The 20,698-nt window shown below is 35.7% G+C and overlaps 1 protein-coding gene across 15 annotated transcripts in view; it reads left to right on the top strand.

Moving 5' to 3' along the window:
* LOC113228215 (twitchin) overlaps nucleotides 1–20,698 on the top strand; it is a 116,321-nt gene that overhangs the window by 28,126 nt on the left and 67,497 nt on the right. For 12 of the 15 annotated variants that reach the window (XM_026461477.1, XM_026461476.1, XM_026461475.1 and 9 more), the window contains 25 exons: nucleotides 2,800–2,925; nucleotides 3,000–3,429; nucleotides 3,730–3,835; nucleotides 4,106–4,266; nucleotides 4,594–4,732; nucleotides 4,867–5,081; nucleotides 5,227–5,558; nucleotides 5,636–5,819; nucleotides 6,817–6,941; nucleotides 7,012–7,189; nucleotides 7,314–7,438; nucleotides 7,622–7,648; nucleotides 8,766–8,925; nucleotides 9,204–9,337; nucleotides 9,539–9,710; nucleotides 11,640–11,791; nucleotides 13,893–14,043; nucleotides 15,374–15,482; nucleotides 15,877–16,073; nucleotides 16,869–17,010; nucleotides 17,312–17,460; nucleotides 18,140–18,297; nucleotides 18,700–18,841; nucleotides 19,357–19,496; nucleotides 19,979–20,213. In XM_026461477.1, coding sequence (XP_026317262.1) covers nucleotides 2,800–2,925; nucleotides 3,000–3,429; nucleotides 3,730–3,835; nucleotides 4,106–4,266; nucleotides 4,594–4,732; nucleotides 4,867–5,081; nucleotides 5,227–5,558; nucleotides 5,636–5,819; nucleotides 6,817–6,941; nucleotides 7,012–7,189; nucleotides 7,314–7,438; nucleotides 7,622–7,648; nucleotides 8,766–8,925; nucleotides 9,204–9,337; nucleotides 9,539–9,710; nucleotides 11,640–11,791; nucleotides 13,893–14,043; nucleotides 15,374–15,482; nucleotides 15,877–16,073; nucleotides 16,869–17,010; nucleotides 17,312–17,460; nucleotides 18,140–18,297; nucleotides 18,700–18,841; nucleotides 19,357–19,496; nucleotides 19,979–20,213 — 4,189 coding nt within the window. The remainder of the gene's footprint in view (nucleotides 1–2,799; nucleotides 2,926–2,999; nucleotides 3,430–3,729; nucleotides 3,836–4,105; nucleotides 4,267–4,593; nucleotides 4,733–4,866; nucleotides 5,082–5,226; nucleotides 5,559–5,635; nucleotides 5,820–6,816; nucleotides 6,942–7,011; nucleotides 7,190–7,313; nucleotides 7,439–7,621; nucleotides 7,649–8,765; nucleotides 8,926–9,203; nucleotides 9,338–9,538; nucleotides 9,711–11,639; nucleotides 11,792–13,892; nucleotides 14,044–15,373; nucleotides 15,483–15,876; nucleotides 16,074–16,868; nucleotides 17,011–17,311; nucleotides 17,461–18,139; nucleotides 18,298–18,699; nucleotides 18,842–19,356; nucleotides 19,497–19,978; nucleotides 20,214–20,698) is intronic. The other 3 variants (XM_026461472.1, XM_026461465.1, XM_026461471.1) reach the window with 1 other exon arrangement.

Raw genomic sequence — 20,698 nt, 5'->3', positions numbered from 1 at the left:
AAGTCTTTAGGTACGTGCTATTTTAAAACAAAGCCTTTATCAGTGATCTCATAGATCATTGGCCTTTATTTAAATAGTCAATACAGCCTTTACGCTTTGGTTCACGTTTAGTTGACATACACAGAACTCATCGACGTACATTTTGTGAATGTCTTATGTGATCATTTGAACATTTAAATTATGTCTTCTGTGAAAACTATTTTTATAAGGTTCACCTTCCCATAAACTTCTAAATGGCATGATATAAATCAAGCTTTCTATTAACTTCGCTTAAATCATTAGCACTGGCTTAAAAAGTTTTGAAAGTTAGACAGAGATATACTGGTTCCAACTTTTTAGTTTTTGACGATATTCATGTACTAGCCGTTAAAGTTCTTGAACTTTGTTAGAAAAATAATACGGCATAACAAAGCTATTTAGCCAAAAAACGTAAACGACGTCTTTTAGGCGTTTAGTTGCATGATCTTACGCGACAAAGTTGAGTAGAGATTGGTATCTTTTTATACAAAGTGGAACAGTTATATCATCTAACTTATAGTCTTGTGCGATAATTGATTGTTTAACGTTAAATTATAAATTGTAGGATATATTTGACAATCGGAGACGACTGTCTCTGTGCGAAATGTTACCTGATTGGCCCACTTTGATGGAGGCTGTCAAAATAAAGGTTCGATAAAATGGAAGGATAAAAGTTAAAGTATAAGCCTAAGAGTCACTTACTGCCTTTTTGAAACTTTAAACAGTTTACATGTTAGAATCCTACAATAGTCAGAACGAACTTGTTATTTGAAAGTTTTCTAGATTGTTGATGGGGTTCCATCTGTAACTTAGTCAGCTTTGTTAACCAAGTATACAAACATGAGAAAGTAAAAGACTTTAAGAATAATAATATTTAAAACACCAACGATATTGAAAGTAAATGTTTCAAAGTGACAGTAGTGGTCTTTTAAATGAATGAATGAAATAAATTGATAAATAATAAAAAACTAAACTAAATTTATCCTCCTAAATTAGTATCTTCAATATTTTTGAAATCAAAGCAAATGTAATAAAATGTGATTTGCTAATTATAAATAGGGTAAACCAAATTGAAGATGCTAATTTTTGAGCGATTTAAATAAAGCGAATGCATAAAACTTGAATTTTAAAATAACTCGCACAAGGTTTTTGTATCACCACTTCACTTCTTTAACTTGAACATGATTTACAGGGAATGTAAGTGGAATGAATTTGGTGACAATTGTCTATTTTTGGATTGTTATGTCGTATATTTCACAGGTCTTTGACGTCGGATTGAGGAGCTTCTGGCACGTCATTATTAAAAATTATGTTTCTGTCTTCATTTACTTTCATTACAATTAATTTCAGCTGATGCATCCGGTGTTTTGCAGATGTTGGAATTTTTTAATGTTTGTCATATTTTTTGGAATATGTTACTTACATTACATTTAGTATATCAGTAATATGGTCTCTATATAAATTAGCTTAAGACTGAACAAATTTATTATTCTCAAACATTATTATCATCAATTGGCTTTAAAGTAGTTGTAATAAGTAATTTTTAAAACTTTTCATTACAATACGATTTATTTCATTGAACATATTGACGTCATTTAAAACTATTTGGTTTTGAAATAACCAAACATTGATATGGGAAATTTGATACAATACTCAGTTTATTTGGCTTAACGGGATCAGAGATTAAGAGAAATGGCTGTTTTATAGAGAATCCATAACAGAAGACCGTCACTTGCTGAACTCATACCAGATTGGCCAGTGCTGCATTCGTTCAAAAAAGATGAGGTTTGACAAAGAAACAAACATTCGGCACAGTATCTCTGTGGGACACTGAAAGCACTACGCACAAAATATTATGTGTCACTGTGTCACAAAATCAATATTAAAAGCACTTCACTTAATCAAAAGCGAACAGGCATCTAATTTTGCATCAAAGATTTCAACGTTTCGTTTTTCTTTACCTAGATCACAATTTCTTTCATACGGTATTTCCAATATCGGAACTAAATTCAATGATGATGAATATGTTCTTAAATTTTGGTTTCCGTATATTGTTTTGATAAAATTATTGTTATTTTCATTTTAATTGTATACACATCACGGAAAGATGCAAGGTTAGAGATCTACCTCACGCCAGACTCTCTGAAGCAACGTCGTCGGTCACTCTTAGTTCACCATTTCTTCACGTCTATAGATAGCACTTATACGTTCACTCTATCTTTTGTTCTCTTCTCAAACAGCAAATTTTCTGTGCACTTTCAAAAATAGAGCACAGTTTTGCACTGTGATTTCGATGTTTTAGGATATATATATATATTGATGATTTCAAAACTGGTGAATTTTATTTTAGACAAAAAAATATATACAAAAGTGAAAGTAAAAAATGCAACGTGATTTTTTAAATTCATCATTTTTGATCTACTCACCTACACGTAAGAATCTTAACAATCAGTTGTTTAGATTGGTCAAAATTTAAAATAGAATTAAATGCACAAAATTTTTCTTTCAAACATCAATTTGGAAATTCCAATTTCTGTACAAAAGCATGGATTTTCAAACAACGAGAATGATGAATGAATGGCTGAAGAACCTAACGCCTCGGTTATTATAGATTTCTACTGTTTTGATTTCTTGCATTTGACCATTGGGAAAGTCTAAGACAAACTGAGGGTTTCTTGTCAGCACCTGTCAGCTTTTTGTATGAAGAGCACTTTTTCTGTGACTGCACTTTTTTATATTCTACGTGGAATAGGTACGTTAATAGCACTGGCCATGTTTCAGAAACAAGAATCTTTCCTGAAGCCCCTCGTAGATCAATTCGCAAAAGAAGGCAAGGATAAGAAGGTGGTTTTCGAGGCCATCTTCACGAAACCCAATTCCAAGCCGAAGTGGTACTTCCGTAAGGATGTAAGTAGAAACTCAGTTGTAATTACGTAACCTTTTCATGAGCAAGTAATGCAAAAAACATTGTATTTCTCCAGGAATTATTCCCCGGCTCTAAATACAAGATGACGAGCGAACAAGACTCGTACAAACTCATCATCATGAATCCCAAAGTAGAAGATACGGGTAAAATCACAGTCGAAATCGGTGGCGTTACTTGCACTGCCTTCTTACAAGTTGACGAACCTGATCCAGTGTACACTTTCACGAAACCGTTAAAGAAATCTATTAGCGGTTATACAAGACACGAGACGGTATTGGAGTGCGCTGTTTCAAGCAACTTGGCCATTGTTTCTTGGTGGAAAGAAGATACAAAACTGGAAGATGGTGACGAATTTTCTATCTCTAAAGACCTATCTGGCAAATGTACACTTGTTATTAAGAGTGCTAAAATGGAAGACGCAGGAAAATACTCATGTAGGATTGAAAAGCAACCTGACAAGACAGAGACTGATGTTAAAATTGTTGGTAAGTATGTTATTGAAAAAGCAAATGATATATCGAGTTCTTAGGTTTTCGCGATTGTTACACATAGGAAATGAAACTATTTTTCCGGATTTAAATCGCGTATATTTGTTTTGATTTTGTGACTGACCAGTCAACCGTGACCATGGGACCTGTAAAGGGCCCGAAACGTCGGTTTGTTTGAAAAAACAAATATACGCGATTTAAATCCGGAAAAATAGTTTTATTTCCTAAGCAAATGATAGTTTAGACATACTTTATAATCATGAACAAAGGTACAAAATACGATATTTCTTTTTTCAGAATACCCATACAAATTCACGAAGGTTCTAAAATCACAGCAGGCCATCGAAAAAGATACCATCACTCTGCTTTGCGAGTTGGACGATGCTGCTGGTGACGTAAAATGGTAAATTTGACTTTTTTTTTTAATTTGGGTAATGTACAACTAATACCACTTTTTGCCCGTGGACCACCCGACTGGTTCACTCGGTGGGCCACGAGCAGTTATTTCTTTCCGTGGTTCACCTATGTCTACTATATAGCATGACTTGGTATGGCACACTGTCCTATCTTCTAATAGTCTTTATTAAATATACCGTATAAGAAGACGTTGAAACTAGAAATAACAGGAAAATCGTACTAGATAAAAAATTGCTAACAAATTATATTTGTTCAGGTTTAAGAATGATGAACCAGTGAAAGCAGACAAGCGTATCTCAATCGTGAAGGAAGGTCGCAAACGCAAGGTAGTGATCAAGGACGCTAAAGTCACTGATGCTGGCAACTTCAAGTGCGTCAGTAATGCCGATGAAACCGCATGCGAATTGATTGTCAATTGTAAGAATATATTTACCTGTTTAATTTTTTGTTTTCACTTGATTCTATACATTTTGTACACGCGCTGGACAAAATATGGCAATAGCAATCTACTTTCATGATCCTCCTTTTTTATATCTTTGATTCGAACTAGATACCTACGTAATATTTGTCTGAATGTATAATTATGTAGTAGGATAATTATGCAAATAAGGTTGAATTCATTGCTCAAAATTAATCGTCCCAATCGAAACAAATCAATTCTTAGTTTGTTTTGAAACGTTGAAAACATTAGACTCCATGTTTATTTTCATTGCGTTTAAAGCGTGGAACTCCTTTCATGTACAGACTCGAATCGCTTCAATAAGAAGTTGAAGGACACCGAAGCAATTGAGAGGGATAAGGTGGTGCTAGAGGTGGAACTTCAAGATCAGACTGCGGAGGCCGTATGGTCTTTCAATGGAACGCCTATTGTGCCTGATGAAAGGTAAGATTACCTGTTACAGGCCGAATTTTTATTATCGGTACTGAACAATTGAAGGTGGTGACATGGTGACTAGATTAGAATTCAATAAACTGAACACCTATTATGTAACGATAACTACGTGCTAAAATTCGTAGGGTTGAAATCAAGAACCTGGGCGGCGGTAAACATCAACTAATCTTCAACAAGTTGGAGATGGAGGACGATGGTGAAATCCTTTGCGAGTCCGGCAAGCTCAGTTCTTCCTGCAAACTGACCGTTAAGAAAGGAGAGTCCAAACCTACTATCGAATGTCCGGATGAGTTCAACGGACCCGCTGGACAGCCTTTCGTCATCGAGGTGCCTTATAAAGGTAATTAAATCTAATCTATAATTGTCATTGACAGGCGTGTAACTTGACGACTTGTTCGCCCCGTCACTTGATGTTATAAAAAAAAATAATAACTTTTCTTGTAACTTTTATAATTAATGTAGAAATGTGTAAATGTTTTGATTAGTTACCGGCACGCGCCAAACCCCAATCGAGGCGAAACTGTTCAAGGATGGAAAAGCCCTCCCCGTCAAAGAGGTTGAAACTGTGGTGGAACAAGAAAAGATCCTCTTTAAAATTAAAAAGCCGACCAGGGAAGGAACAGGCAAATACCAGATCAAACTGTCAAATGCCCAAGGCGAAGATGGTAAAGATGTACATATCAACATGCAGACTGCGCCAACTCCTCCACAAGATGTGGAAGTTACAGAAGTATTCCAGACCTCATGCGTAGTTTCGTGGAAGACACCACAAGACGATGGTGGTTCGGCCATCATCAAATACGTTATTGAAAGACAGGTACGTAGCCATTTGTATACTAAATCAGCCTAAGTATTCATGGATCAATAATAATTATTTTCCATTATTTCCTTCAGGATATGTCTCTCAAGGCTGGATGGGATAACGTGGCTGAAGTGCCACTTGGTGAACCCTTGAAATACAAAGTTGATGATCTCATTGCGAAGAAGACGTACAAATTCAGGATTCGTGCTGTGAACAAGATTGGTTCCAGTGAACCTGGTCTCTTTGGCAAGCCTGTATTGGCCAAGGACCCCTGGGGTAAGTGACAATTATCCTTCTAGTAAATAATATATTAGGGTCATGGAACAAGCTACAGTCAAAAACAGACAACCTAGTTAATTCCAGTCATCCTTGCTAACAAATTGAAGCGGTTGATTTTTTGTAGCGGGTCCGTCCGACATCCGTCCGAAACAATTACTGCCAAATAAACAATACTTGACCAAATGAAAAGACGCGTGATGCGAATGAAGCTTCTTACTGGATACTTGTCTTTTAATTATGTCGAAAATTACTAATTTCACAGTAATTGTTTCGGACGGATGTCGGACGGAGATCGAGAGTAGCCACCCGAATCCGATATTATACAAATCTATAAAACTCGGCTCAACTTCGGATGTCGTTTGTGCAATAAGTACAATTCGAATCCTAGAAAACACGAATATCGCTTGTACCTAGGAATAAATTGATCCCTGTGACATTTCAGATTAATTATATTATAATATATACTCGTATACTAAATGACAACAAAATTACTTAACATATATTTAACAAAAGGAGTTCCCATTTAGCTAACGATGAATTAGATAAGGTATACATATTTGCAATTATAATTATTTATTTTATTTTAGAGTCATTGAATTGGGGATTCAAGAAAGCGGTGCGATATTGCTATATTGTTTTTAAGTACGGAATAGATATCCCGCCGCCGATAAACTAGACCTGCGTAAATTCGGCGTGATCAGCTTCTTTGTTAATTATTTACTATATTTCAATACAGTATTTGCGTACTATTACAATTAATTGCGTCCCTATTCATACAAGATATATATCTATATAGATAGTTTTTATGTTTTTTTATGTACATACATTTCTACTAAAATACTTGTTAATCTGTAAAAAGCGTTGAAAATTAACACAAAGGTTGAATGCCACGCGTATTCACGTCGACCATTCCGCCGCCGACGATTTTACGGTCGGCGCACATCTCTAATACAGAATCATAAGTACCAGAATAATCTTTTCTTGTGCTTCCTAGACGAACCTGGAAAGCCCAAGGGAGTGGAGCTCGTGGACTGGGACAAAGATCACGCAGATCTCAAATGGCAGAAGCCGGATAACGACGGTGGTGCACCAATCACTGGCTACGTTATTGAATACAAGGTAAGGGAATACTTTAAAAAGATGGATGACAGATAAAAATTTAAACATACTTTTTTAACGATTTTTTTAGGAGAAATTCGGAAAAGACTGGGTGAAAGGAGTTGAAGTGCCTGGTGACTGCCTAGCTGCCACTCAGGATGGTCTAAAGGAGGGCGGTACTTATGAATTCAGGGTCCGTGCTATCAACAAGGCCGGTCCCGGTGAACCCAGTGATACCACTAAACCAATTGTTGCTAAGTGTAGATTTGGTGAGTACAGTAATACTTATGTGGGTTCAAGTACTAGAGTTATTACCTGTAGTATACAAAGTTAATCGCTAATACTTTTCAAATGTCAAATATGCATAGTTAAACTATTTTAACCTTCAAACAGTTAAACCATATATCATTGGCGAGGGTCTACAGAACATGATCATCAAAAAGGGACAAGTGATCACCTTTGACATCAAATATGGTGGTGAACCTGAACCCGAAGTCAAGTGGATCAAGGGAGAGGAGGTACGTAATAAAATAATATTAATATTTTATCATAATGCCGAAAATATGTAAGATTTATTGAGAAATATAATATTACAAAATAAAGATGTTTCATAACAAAGACATTGTAATCATTTGGCTAAAGTTGTAAATGATGTCTTTAAAATTATTGCCTTATTAACAAATCTTATTTTTTCCAAAAAGAAACGCGGAAAGCCGTTAACGGAGAAGGTACAGGAACAATAAAACTTGATGTTGTCTTATATGTTCTAAACAATCTAAATTGACTCTTCTACTTTACACTTTCAATATTGCTAACACAACTACAATACAGAAACACTTGATGGTTACAAAGTATATTGTTGCATAGTCAAATTGAATAAGAAATCTACCAGTTTCATAAGACTACTATGGACTATGAAGGCAGTCTACCTGTCCTTAATGCAAAAATTAATAATTTGAGATACTACCTAATTATTACAAATTGTAACACTAGCATTGATTGGCATGATATTAAATGCAGAAATACTATATAAATAGATACTATGCAACAGTATATTCATTGGTTTCAAATATTCGCATTGGACGCGATTTTTGACAAGTATTTTATCTAATTACTTAATTAAATATTGCTTTATATGTAGTAACACATCGTAAACGTACTGGTGTTAAAGTACCAAACTCACAAATATTTTCTACATGCACAAAACTGTCTACTTCCCGTTTTAGTCAAGTCATTGACTACTTCAGTTATTTTGCTTTATTTGTACTTTTGTGGTAACTCCATTGACAGTGCACTTTTAACCGAGCACTGTTATTAAAAAATGCTAACACCGAAAGTATAATTGTTACTAAATATTTTATGTTTGCATATCAAAGACAAGCGTCTGAGAATCGTTATCTCATCATGATGTCGCCCTACGACTTGTTTTCTTACATTATTCCTATTTCTCTAAATATTATCGATCTCCGTTCATTATTTCTTTTACTTTTCTGAAAGATTCCTATTTCTTCTTCGTTTTTACTTTTTATGTAATCTTGATGAGAACGTCTTACCGACGACATGCGTGTTCTTTTCCGTTTTTTTTTGTTAACTTTCTAAGAGTTTTTAAACTCTGTCTTTTTTAAATTAAATTAGAAATCATGCAATATTTGACTTCCGTACTTTGAATATACTTATCGGTATCTCACACTATTCTTTTATCACTGAATATAACATGCGTCAGTTATCTCAAAGTCTACATTTTCACTCCAACTCTTTCACTTCTACCATTACTGTCACCACTTATAACATAACTCCAGATGCTTCTTAGCCTTCATCATATTTCTCACTATCTCGAAATTCTAGGATATCAAAGACGACGGTGACCGTATTACAATTGACAAATATGAGAGGAACACAGTTCTCACTGTCAGAAAGACGACAAGACCTGACAGTGGAAAGTACAAACTGGTGCTTACCAACTCATCGGGCACTTGCGAGAGTATTGCCGATGTCGTTGTGCTTGGTAAGGAATTTTTGGGTTTCATTAGTCATAAATGCTTCATTACATCTTTCATGTTTACTTTAGTTGTATTACTTTTACTCATTACATTGATACCTAAGTTGGATTTTAAAGGTATTAAGTAGGTAATGTAAGTAATGGTAATGATGTATAAGAAAACTAGTTATCACCTCTTATAAATCACACCTCGACGTCACGAGTGTGAGAGAGATAGGGAGAGTCTTTATGCAATTAAATAATTTTTCGAGCTATAAATTACGGTTGAATCAATTTCTTTTTAGACAAACCTAACCGTCCTAATGGCCCTATCGAAGTTGTGGACATTCGCGCTGAGAAGGCCACAGTCAAATGGAAGAAACCCGATGACTGGCAAGGATCAGATATCACTGGCTACACACTTGAGAAGATGGACATGGTAAGTAAAATCTGCATGACTAAGTCTCATCAACGAGTCTTGAGCTACCTCGCATCCAATGTCAGTTATATTATATCGGTTGTCCAGTGACACAACAGTGACGAAACAGTTTACGTCACCTAAAGAAAGTTACGCCTTACGAACTTTTAAAAAGGACAATCCCTTTTCTCATTGATACTAAAACATTTTTTTTACTAACAGGACACCGGTAACTGGGTACCATGTGGTGAAACTGGTCCCGAGCCAACAGAGTTCACGGTCAAAGGCCTGACGCCCAATCACAAATACAAGTTCAGGGTTCGCGCCGTCAACAAGGAGGGCGAGTCTGAGCCACTTGAGACCGACGGATTTATTGTAGCTAAAAATCCTTACGGTAAATATTTTTTTGAAGATTTCTTTAATGTATTGGTAGTAAAATTTTTCATCGTTCGGAACAGGGAGTGTACTCCCGTTCTTCGTCAGACATCAGTCCGAAACAATTATTACACAGGTTGATAAAAAAAATCACTGGTCATTTTTTTCCAATAATTTCTAAACGCTACCTCAAAATAGTACATAAAATTGAGCGATCGGCGACGAGTTGTCTAGACGCCTAGGCGTCAGCACGTCGCGCTGCGCGACGACAGACCTGCGCTAACGCATCGCGCTTTAGTTTAATACTTTGTTCTCTGTCAAATTACATGAATTCGCGAGCTGACCCCGCCCACCGTTCTTGTTGCTATAGTAACAGCGTCTGCTAATCATCGGGTGTTCATATTGTTCACAATTTTTCGGAAAACTTTGAGACGTCATAACTTATTCTTTGCTAAGTATTTGAAAACCAAACAGGTATTTTTTATTTCCATTATACAGTATGCTCCTTGAAAATGGTCAGTGGTTTTTTTATCACCTGTACACTGTACAATCAAGTATGTAGCTTCATTCGCATCATGCGTCGTGAATTTGGTCGAGTATTACTTATTTGACAGCAATTATTTCGTACGTATAACAGACGGAGAATGGGAGTAGCTACATCGTCTAATTAGCCATACCTACTATCTTATATTGAAATTTTCTTCAATCATTTAATTTTCTAAAATTTTTTCGCGGAAACTTATATGCAGTGTCTATTTTTCAAGTCAGGCCCCCGATTCTGAACTCTCGATATTTTAACCGAATCGTTCGATTGGATATCGTTCTCGAATCGAAGGGCGCTTTCCGAGCTATTCAGAACATTCTTATTTTACTTTTTAGAATTACTATAATTGTATTATTTGTCCGTGAATTTTCCTAAAATGTTTAAATAAATAAATAATTCAGGTTCGTAGTCTAGAACTCTACTCATTGCTCAAGTCTGGATTTGAGTATGATTTCAAGCACTGGAAATACGACCCTAAACGCAAGGACTTGAGTATAATTAAAAAAAAACTAATGCATTCCTATATTTTAGGCCTTTAAAGTTTAAAAAATGTATTTATAAGGATTTTCATTTTTCTTATAATCTATTTCACCGACTAACTCCGTAAACGCTGTTGGATAACGATATCGTATCCGAACCCGAATAGAACGTTTAGCTCAAGTCAGGACTTAAGTATGATTCAAAGGACTAGAAATCATACTCAAGTCCTTGCCATTAGAGTTGTATTTCTAGCGCTTGAAATCACACTCAAGTCTGCTCAAATCCTGACTTGAGCATTGAGTAGAGTTCTGGAATACGATCCTAAGTTTTTTCTAACCGACGTTGTCATGTCAATAAATGTCTTGTCTCATAACGACAACGATATTGTGTGTACTGTGTAAATTCAAGTAGTGGAAATTATTCCGGAAAAATTCCCGAAAAATTGGAAAAATATAGTTTAGTGTTGTTATGTTAAGTTTAGAAATATTTTTGAAGTTTTATTGTGAATTATAAAATAAACTTGTCTAAAAGCCACAAAGAAAAACAAAATTTAAAATTAATTCATAACTGCTAAAAAAGCCTTTTTAGTAGCTCCATTGTTTTCGTTCAGTAACTTCAACTTTGACAGGGTCAACGTCAAATATGTGGAAAATTATAGGAAAAATATTGGATGAATATCCGGAAAAATAATTACGTTTATGAAAAAAATTTGAGTTTTTCAAAATGGAAATTTTTCCATGACACTAACTGCATAAAAAAAATGTAAATTGTTAAAACTGTCAAATATTTTTGAACGAAATAAATTCCGTCAAAGTCAAGGCGGTATTTTTGTTTTGTTTGCAAACAATTGCCGGTCATGTGCACTTGTTTTTGAGAAATAGAAGATAATAAGACTTGACAAAAATGTGTGAATTTCGTCTCCAGATCCACCAAAAGCGCCAGGCAAGCCGAACATCATTGATTATGACAATATGTCTGTCACTTTACAATGGGAACCTCCTACTGATAATGGTGGTAGACCAATTCTCGGATACGTCGTGGAGAAGAAGGACAAATTCTCCGCTGACTGGGTTGAGGTATGTAGAAAACTATTCTATAATATTATTTATTGTTGAAAGTGTAGATCGAATTAGAACGACGTTTAGAAGTTTTCATCCCCTTGTGAATTTTATAGAACTTTTAAGTTATTTACCTGCGTAATAAAGTGATCTTATAGAACATTTAGCTAGTATGCAAAGTGAAGATTTAATCTTTGCTTCCCCTCATATTTACTATGTTGTAGACAATCTAGATAGGCTCTAAAAATTAGACATTTTTCATCATCTTTTTTTTTTATTTATTAAATTTCAAGCAAATTTTATAAAAAAACTATTCTTCTGTATCGCTAGATAAAAACGTAGTGGTTTAACCACCTAGCGATGAGTTAACAAGCTTGACACTTAAATTAACTTAATTCACTGTAATATTAATTAATTCTATAGTATATGTCTACATTTACATAAGTTCTATAGATACTATACTACAAACCAAGATAGTGTCTCTTTAAAACAGTTTTGCATTTCTTGACATTACCCTCAGTGTTACTTAGCACTGTGCCTGGTAGATTGTTCAGAATTTCTGGTAGCATGTAGTCCGACCTGCTCATTTCATATACATTGTTGTATCCCGGCAAAGTATACGTTGGTATGTATGAAAGTGAGCTCAAATGTTCAGAACGCATTCACTCTCTTAGATAGCATTTTAGCTTTGTCAAATACCTACATTTAAAACTCTACAGTAACCAAATAATTTATTATAGTTATCCATAGACCTACCAATAAATGGATGTCAGGTCTATTACAAAAACCACGAAAAAAATGTCCCAAGTTAACCTATACAAACGTATAACGAAATATAAAAAATTGTTTTAATTTTTTAATTTTTTAATTTAAATTGTAACATCATTGCAGTACTGCTTAATTTTGCTTGCAACAATTTAAGGGCCCAAAAACCACATATTCAGTTTCTACTGGAAATTTAACCAAATGCACCATATTTAGCTTCGACTGAAAATTACTCGAACACAAGAGTAATGGAGTAGCCTTTATCGTAAATATTAATTAATTTTTATGTATATTATTATGGCGAATTTTGTACAAATTCACTTAAAGAAATAATAAAGAGTTGGGCAGATACATACATACAAAAATATTACTACAAATGTGAAAATAAGCATGTACTATAAGAAATGTACCGATAGTCCAACTAAACGTAAACTCAAATATCCGTAATACCGAAAACCGATTTATAATAAAACCGTTACGCTTTCGTGTAATTTTAATGCTTTTCACAAAGACAAAATTAGTTTTTATTTTGTAATCTTCCTAAAAAAATACATTTGACATTATGAAAATTCGATGTAACGTTATTTCGGGCAAATGTATTTTCTGACTTCTAATAGGTAATCCCAAGCCGTAAAACGAGTACAACAATATTTTGTTAGTTATTACTAATGTTTAATTAAAAATCATTTTAAAAATAAGATTAAAATCAAAGCGACTCTACTATAGTTTCTTTGTTCTAAATATTTCAATCGCTTGTGGTTCAAACAATTGAAAATGAACAAGAAGTTTATATATAAGCTTCTTGAAATTGACACAATGGGTCTCTTTCCATCTTTTGGCGCATGCAATGTATAGAAAAAGGACAGTTAGCTATTTGATTATTTTGTGTGTTTTTGTAATTTATATTTACGATTCATTTATATATAAATTAAATACTATAAAACTGTACAAAATAACATTTTGAAATGAGAACTATGATAACACAATATAATTGTTTAGTGAAAATATGATAGAAAACCCTGTTTTTACACTTTACTGCAGTAATTTTTACAAGTTATTATTATGTGGTACTGAATAATTAACAATTGCGCTGACAGTCGAACAAACGAAGACTGTTGCGCGATTGACGCTCTGTATGTGGTTTTAACGCCCTATAGATGCGGACACTTTTAAGCGCGAACCCGATGTCCATTTATTGGTAGGTCAATGTAGTTATCCTTAAATTTTGATTTTACATTGTAAGGAACAATTAACTTTAATAAACATAGCTGCAGTTTATAGATATTGTTCAAGTAAGTCTGATAATGTTTATTTGTCTGTAACAGCCCTCTTATTTATTGTACTATATTTCCAGGTGGTAAAGACAGAAGACACCAAGACAGAATACAAAGTTGAGGGCCTTAAAGAAAAAGTAGTGTACCAGTTCCGAGTGAAGGCATACAACAAGGCAGGTGTTGGTGAAGCTTCACAGCCCACTGACAACCATCTCTGCAAACATAGGAACTGTAAGTATATTTTTAGTCACATTTTACTACCTTTGCTTAATGAAGCCTGATCATAAGTTTCCAGTATAAAAGAGCACATTAAAAATTACTTATGAGAGTAACTGAAATAAAATAAATATAGCTAGATCATAACGAGAGCAAATGCAGTAAAGTAATTTATTAATATAAAATAAATCCACCTTTCACTAAGAGACTAATATCAGTGTATTATTTGTAGTATTTACCCACCGAGTATATAACCAGAAATAGAGATGAAATATCATTTAATTTGTTAGAAAACTGTTCTGCCCAATCATTACTGTGACAACAGCGCTCCGATTGATCAGCCCGAATTCCAAACAATTGATGGATGCCGTCAATTGTTTCACTTTAAATCGACCAGTTTAACTTGAGATTTGCTATAATGGGCGAAAATTGCTAAATTACATATTTAATATTTAATTACCTATGAAATGTGATTCCGTTTGTTTTGCAATTAGAAGTTTTGCTGTTTTTCCCACACTACCGATTGGAACAGCCCCAAGGTTACAGATATTATCTTTATTACAATAGATACAGAATATTTTTGGAATATATGGAGACGTACACACAGGTTAGTTGTTAGTGCTGTACTATTTCAGATTTCTAATTTGAGATTTCAGCGCAAATGAGAGTTGATATATTGATAACTGCCTCCGTGGTTGAACGGTTACCATGGACTGCCACACAGATGTCCCAGGTTCGATTCCCGGGCCGGGAGAAATATATATATTGTCTTCATTTATTTCTCTCGTGAGTTCGTGTGTAGTTTGTGGTTGTCTATGTGTGTGTCCATGGCACTCGCGACACAGGGTTTCCCTAGTGCGGGGCTATGTTGAGTTTGTACGTTATTATTATTATTATATTTAAAAGTGATATAAGGCTCATTTGCCTGATGAGTTGCCAGAGACGGATGGCCCTTATTTCGTCTCTATTTCTGGTTACATTCTCAATCTATTTACCCTAAAGCTTGCTAAGCTAAAAGACTGTTGATACCTCAGTCAAGAATAGGGGTAATAGCCAATTTTTCAAAAGGAATCTATTAAAGTAATTGCCTTAAATTTTCAAACTCCAATCTCCATCTGGAACTGAATTCTGCTAGTTTTAAATAATTTTAGTTGTCTGTCGATAGAGTGTATGTGGCTAATTTGAAAGCTGATGAGCGAGAGAAAAAGTAAATTTCTCCATATCATATGGACACAAACCGATTGCCACTTCTAGTGTGATCGAGGACTAATACCTTTGATTTTTACAAGTTTTGCAATTCATGTAAATGTGTCTAGTTGTGACAATTATATTGTGATTTTTATAGTGAGACCACGCATTGAGCGCAGCACATTCAAATCGGTCATCATCAAAGCTGGTCGCACCCACAAATGGTCTGTGGATGTGATTGGTGAACCTCCACCAGAGACAACTTGGTAAGTTTTATTTTTAAAAATTGTAGTATGCAATATAATAGTCAGGGACAGAGTATCTATTAAAGGGTATTAAGTGTTTATACCAGTGTTATGAAGTTGTTTATAATTAATATATCTTGGAGGTGCAGAAAAGAAAAAGAGGACGCAAGTTCTTTCAATTAATCTCTTAAATTTATTCTGGGTGCACTGTATCTTTTGAGATAATTTCTATTGCTCTAATACTCACATGGTAATTCTTTAGTTTGGACTAGTTAATAATATCATTGTCTAGTGCAATATAGAATATCTGTGATGCTTTCACTGTAATGGTGGTAGCTGGAGTCCATTTGAAACATTCACATGCAAAGACCCCCCAACCCCAACCCCCTATTTAATTATAATACGTTAATATCAGGTCATGGCGCGAGAACATTAAGCTAGTGAATACTGAGCGCATCAAAATCGAGAACAAAGAGTACCATACTGACTTCACCATCGTCAACACCGTGCGCCGTGACACAGGCAAATACACGCTGCGTGCCGAGAATTGCAATGGATTCGACGAGGAAACCGTTGAACTTACTGTCCTCAGCAAACCTAGTGCGCCTAAAGGTATGTTTTTTTAACTTCAATCAATCGCCAGACTATAGAAGTAAATTTTGTGAGTGCACATTTTAGCGTATGAGAGCGAGTACGTCACCGCTTTAGTAGCTCATATAGTTCAATAACAGTAGCTTTTTATACGTCAAAAGAAAAGTGCAATGTGGTCAATGATGGAGAAAGTGGTTTTTTTAAATATAAAATTGGTCCTTTTCGAAAACATTCATTAGAAGTTTTCTTAACTATACGCGCTTTCCTTGATGGTGCAGATATATATAATTGTTTATTTAATTATTTATTGCATAGGAAAACACAAATAACATTTAGTAAAACGGAATACATAAACAAAAGGTACTGCTTATTTCTCAAAGAAATTTCTTACTGCAGACCAAAATACAGGACACAATAATTGCAATAACTGACAATAACACCAAAAAGAATTGACTGCCTCCGTGGCCGAACGGTTACCATGCCGGACTGCCACGCAGAGGTCCCAGGTTCGATTCCCGGGCCGGGAGTGAGTTTGAGTCTCGTGAGTTTCAGTGTAATTTGTGGTTGTCTATTTGTGTGTCCATAGCACCCGCGACACAGGATTTCCCTAGTGAGGGGCTATGTTGAGTGTGTGCGTTATTAAAAAAAAAAAAAAAAAATAACGGGTTTAGGTGCACAACAAAACAAAATTAAACTATATAATAAAATAATAAAAAAAAAACAATGCAAAAATATTATATTACTACAGACTTTTTTTCAGAATTGTTAGTTTGTACGATTATGTTCTGTTGTAATTAGATTGATTTCTTACAATAGGCCCATTGGACGTTTTCGATGTGCATGCCGAGGGCTGCAAAGTCAAATGGGAGAAGCCGGAAGACGATGGTGGCTCACCCATCAAGGAGTACGAGCTCGAAAAGATGGACCTCGCTACCGGCAAATGGGTTAGAGTTGGCAGGTATGCATTATAGATTATTGCATTATAAATGGTTCCATAAATACAGTAATTAATAGTATTATGTATATATTAGTATTATATATATTAGTATGATTTAAATTTGTTAACACAAAATTGGTTAAAAATTTTAAGAGGGGTTTTATAAAACGTGATTGCTGACATAGTTACTAGAAATGTTTACCTCAATAGTCACTGTTAATTTGTCAACTATTAAAAATGTTAATTTACAAATTTATATAACAATATAATATAATAACATTTTATATAATAATAACATTTTATAAACGATTTACTTTTTCAGAGTGGCCGGTGACAAGAAGCCCCTAGAAATGGAAGTTACAGGTCTGGAGCCAGGTCACCAATACAAGTTCAGAGTGACAGCTGTCAATGATGAGGGTGACTCTGAGCCGCTCGAAACTGAACGTGCGACGCTTGCCAAGAATCCATTCGGTCAGTAAAGTACAAGTATTATTATCGTATATTATGAAAACCTGTTAGCTCAGGATTGAGTTGCGTGGAGGGGGAGGCCTTTGCCAAGCAGTAGGATACGTCAAGCTAATTCTAATGTAATTGTAATTAACATCTAAACTTCTTCTGGTCCTTGTGAAAGAGTTCTTCCGGGGAAACACTGCCACCATATCTAGTTTTGCCGCCTAGCAGTAATGTGATCCGGTTTGGGGTGCTGGTGATACTATGGTCACAGGGGGCTTATTAAGTTTTGTCGCAAGACGGGTGCAGTGGAGGTGCCCCTCAAATCTTGCTAGGAAAAAAAACTTGCTAGGAATCAAAGAGAAATAGGCTTTATAAACCTGGGTTAATTTCTTGCTGCCTTCATCCTTCAGTTGACATGTCTTCTAATAGTTACTTTTTTAGGCTGGTTCCTATCCTCATGACAATTTTTTATGCCTGCATTTGTGCAGAATTCGAAAACTACGAAGTACAATGTTACCTTCAATTCTTGCAACTTGAAAATTTTACATGTTTCTGAGAGCGACAGATTTCATCACTGACTAATTTTCTGTACTGAATCGTGCAGAGGTCGAATATTGAATTATAGGATAATCTTAGGAATCGAACCTGCTACCAATAGGTGTATAGATTACTAACAAACCCTTCTGTATTGCTACAGACATATCAGACAAGCCGGCGAACGTGGAAGTCGCTGACCATGACAACCAAAGCGCGGAGATCAAATGGGATCCACCCAAGTCCGACGGCGGAGCGCCCATACAGAAGTACATCATCCAGAAGAAACCCAAAGGCGGCGAATGGGAGAATGCTGCAGAGGTACCTTAATTTTATTCAATGATTTTTCTTCACAGAATATTCTTTCAGGAGGTCAGATTTTGCAATGCTCAAAACTTACAATGTAATTACTAAGTTAATAAAATATTTAACTTATTCTTTGTCTTGTGAATTTGTGATCGCATGAGCTGCATTCTAAATGCAAAAATACGCCACTTGAGACGCAGGCGTAGAGCAGTTTGAATATAGCCGCGACTCCGTGGCATCTGGACTTTGCACTAAAATCATAGTGACAAACTTCTGCCAATATCTTACATTTAAATATAAATCTTAACTTAAAGGTTACTTAATATAGTAAAGACAAAAGTAACCAGAGAGCATTGTCCGTGAATCAGTATTTATAGAGATTTTGATACCAAATATAAACGAAAATACCACCCACAGGTGCCTGGTACCGCAACCTCCGGCAAAGTGGATGGTCTGCCTGAAGGCAGCGAGTATCAGTTCCGCGTGATTGCCGTCAATAAGGCCGGACAGTCTGAGCCTTCAGATCCTACCAAGATGACCACTATTAGGCATAAGGCTTGTGAGTATTACTGTTCTACTTTATGTATCTGTATTTAAAAATCCGCATGAGTGGATGTTCTAACGCAAAGCAACAGTACTTGTTTTACTGAGTCCGGATCTAGATAAGCTCAAAAGCTCAAGGTGAGTCAGCGCTTCAATTCCATAGGAGTGCTAAAATTTACGACTCACGATCAGCCACGCTAACGCGTTATCAAGAATGGTCACTGTCTGATAGGTAATGGGAAGGAATAACGACTATTATTACGTGACCTCTGCGTAAAAGAACCTTGATCATCAACCCTTGACGAGGTTTAGCCATGGGTCACCACACAGGCTGTACTTGGGTTGGGAACTTCTTTCACGTTTTCGAAGTGTTCCTTCTTCGATATGCTGGTTTCATTATAAGGATTTGTTACGGACGACTTGCTTTTGTGGAATGTGGTTGGCTGAACAATTGCTTCTCAATTGCCAACAATTTTAACCACCAACTTTTTAGCTACCAACCCTTTTAACCACTACAATGTACATCTTCAGTGAAACCACGCATCGATCGCACCAACCTAAAGGCGCTTGCCGTCCGCGCTGGCAAGCCGATCTTCTTCGATGTCAATGTCAAGGGTGAACCTGCACCCAAAGTGCAGTGGTTCCAGAAATGGAAGGGAGAAGAAAAAGAGGTAAAAATTTCTTAAACTTCAGATTTGGTGAAATGCTTCTTGGAGATCTCAAAGTAATTTATTATCAAAAATCGTGACCGTGAATAAAACGGTACTCCTTTATGGCGACCTCATGGATAAATAGTTAAGTTCACTGGGAATTGTCTTTGAAGTATCGAGATCTTTTACAGAAAGATATAAAAGTTGAAAGTACACACTCATTATGTGCCAAATACAGGATATTCCATGTCAGAATAGTAATGTTGCTGAGTAACTTGAAATTTAGGATATAGTACTTATAATACCAGGCCATAAATTTTCCTCATCAAGCTTTACAAAAACACTATTGGCCATAACTCATAAATTAACGACAACGTCACACAGTATGTGTGAAAGAGACGACGCTCTACAAATTCAATTTATTTCAGAAACCTGCACCCGGAGTTTTATTTAGAATGATTGTATGATATATAAACTTATTTCAACGCCATTTTTATTCGCAGGTCACAGAAAACGTAATCAATGTAGATTATAACACTAAACTAGACGTCAAGGAAGCAGTGCGTGCAATGACCGGCACTTACCGTATCCTGGCTACCAACGAACATGGCAAGGATGAGGCGGATGTTGAGATCACAGTACTTTCCGCTCCTGGCAAACCTGGAGGTCCACTTAAGGTGTCTGATGTTACCAAGGCTGGATGTAAACTGGCTTGGAAGAAACCCGAAGACGATGGTGGTAAGTGTCGACTGCTGCTTAAAATGTGGTGTCCAAACGTAGAAAGACATGGTTTTAGTAATAATTTAAACATATTTTACTTTCTTACCATCCGTTCTTTTACTGGCCTTCGTAGCCTATTGGGCTTTCCATAGCTCCTTGATCGGCCATTTTTACGATGGTCTTGGTCATTTGGGTTATTATTAACAAAAAATGTGGATTACTTTACGATTTAGTGTAGATGACCTCGGTGACGCAACGGTTTGCACTGTGGGCGATGGATGCATAAGTCCCGGGTACGATTCCTGGTAGGACCAATTTGGGAAATGACTTTTCAAAATTGTCGTTCTGGTTTGGTGTTCCGGATAATGCCCCAGAGTGAATTCCTTTGCTCCGGTACCCATAGTACAGGGAATTCCTTAGTTTGAGACCAGGCAATTGGTGTGATTGTCTGGCACATTATTATTGTAGGTCCAACGTCTCTATCGACCTCACGACGAGTAGAT

The sequence above is a fragment of the Hyposmocoma kahamanoa genome, unplaced genomic scaffold, assembly GCF_003589595.1.
Source record: "Hyposmocoma kahamanoa isolate Upper Pololo Valley unplaced genomic scaffold, ASM358959v1 224, whole genome shotgun sequence".
NCBI lineage: Eukaryota > Metazoa > Arthropoda > Insecta > Lepidoptera > Cosmopterigidae > Hyposmocoma > Hyposmocoma kahamanoa.
This window is presented reverse-complemented; position numbering and strand designations above follow the sequence as displayed.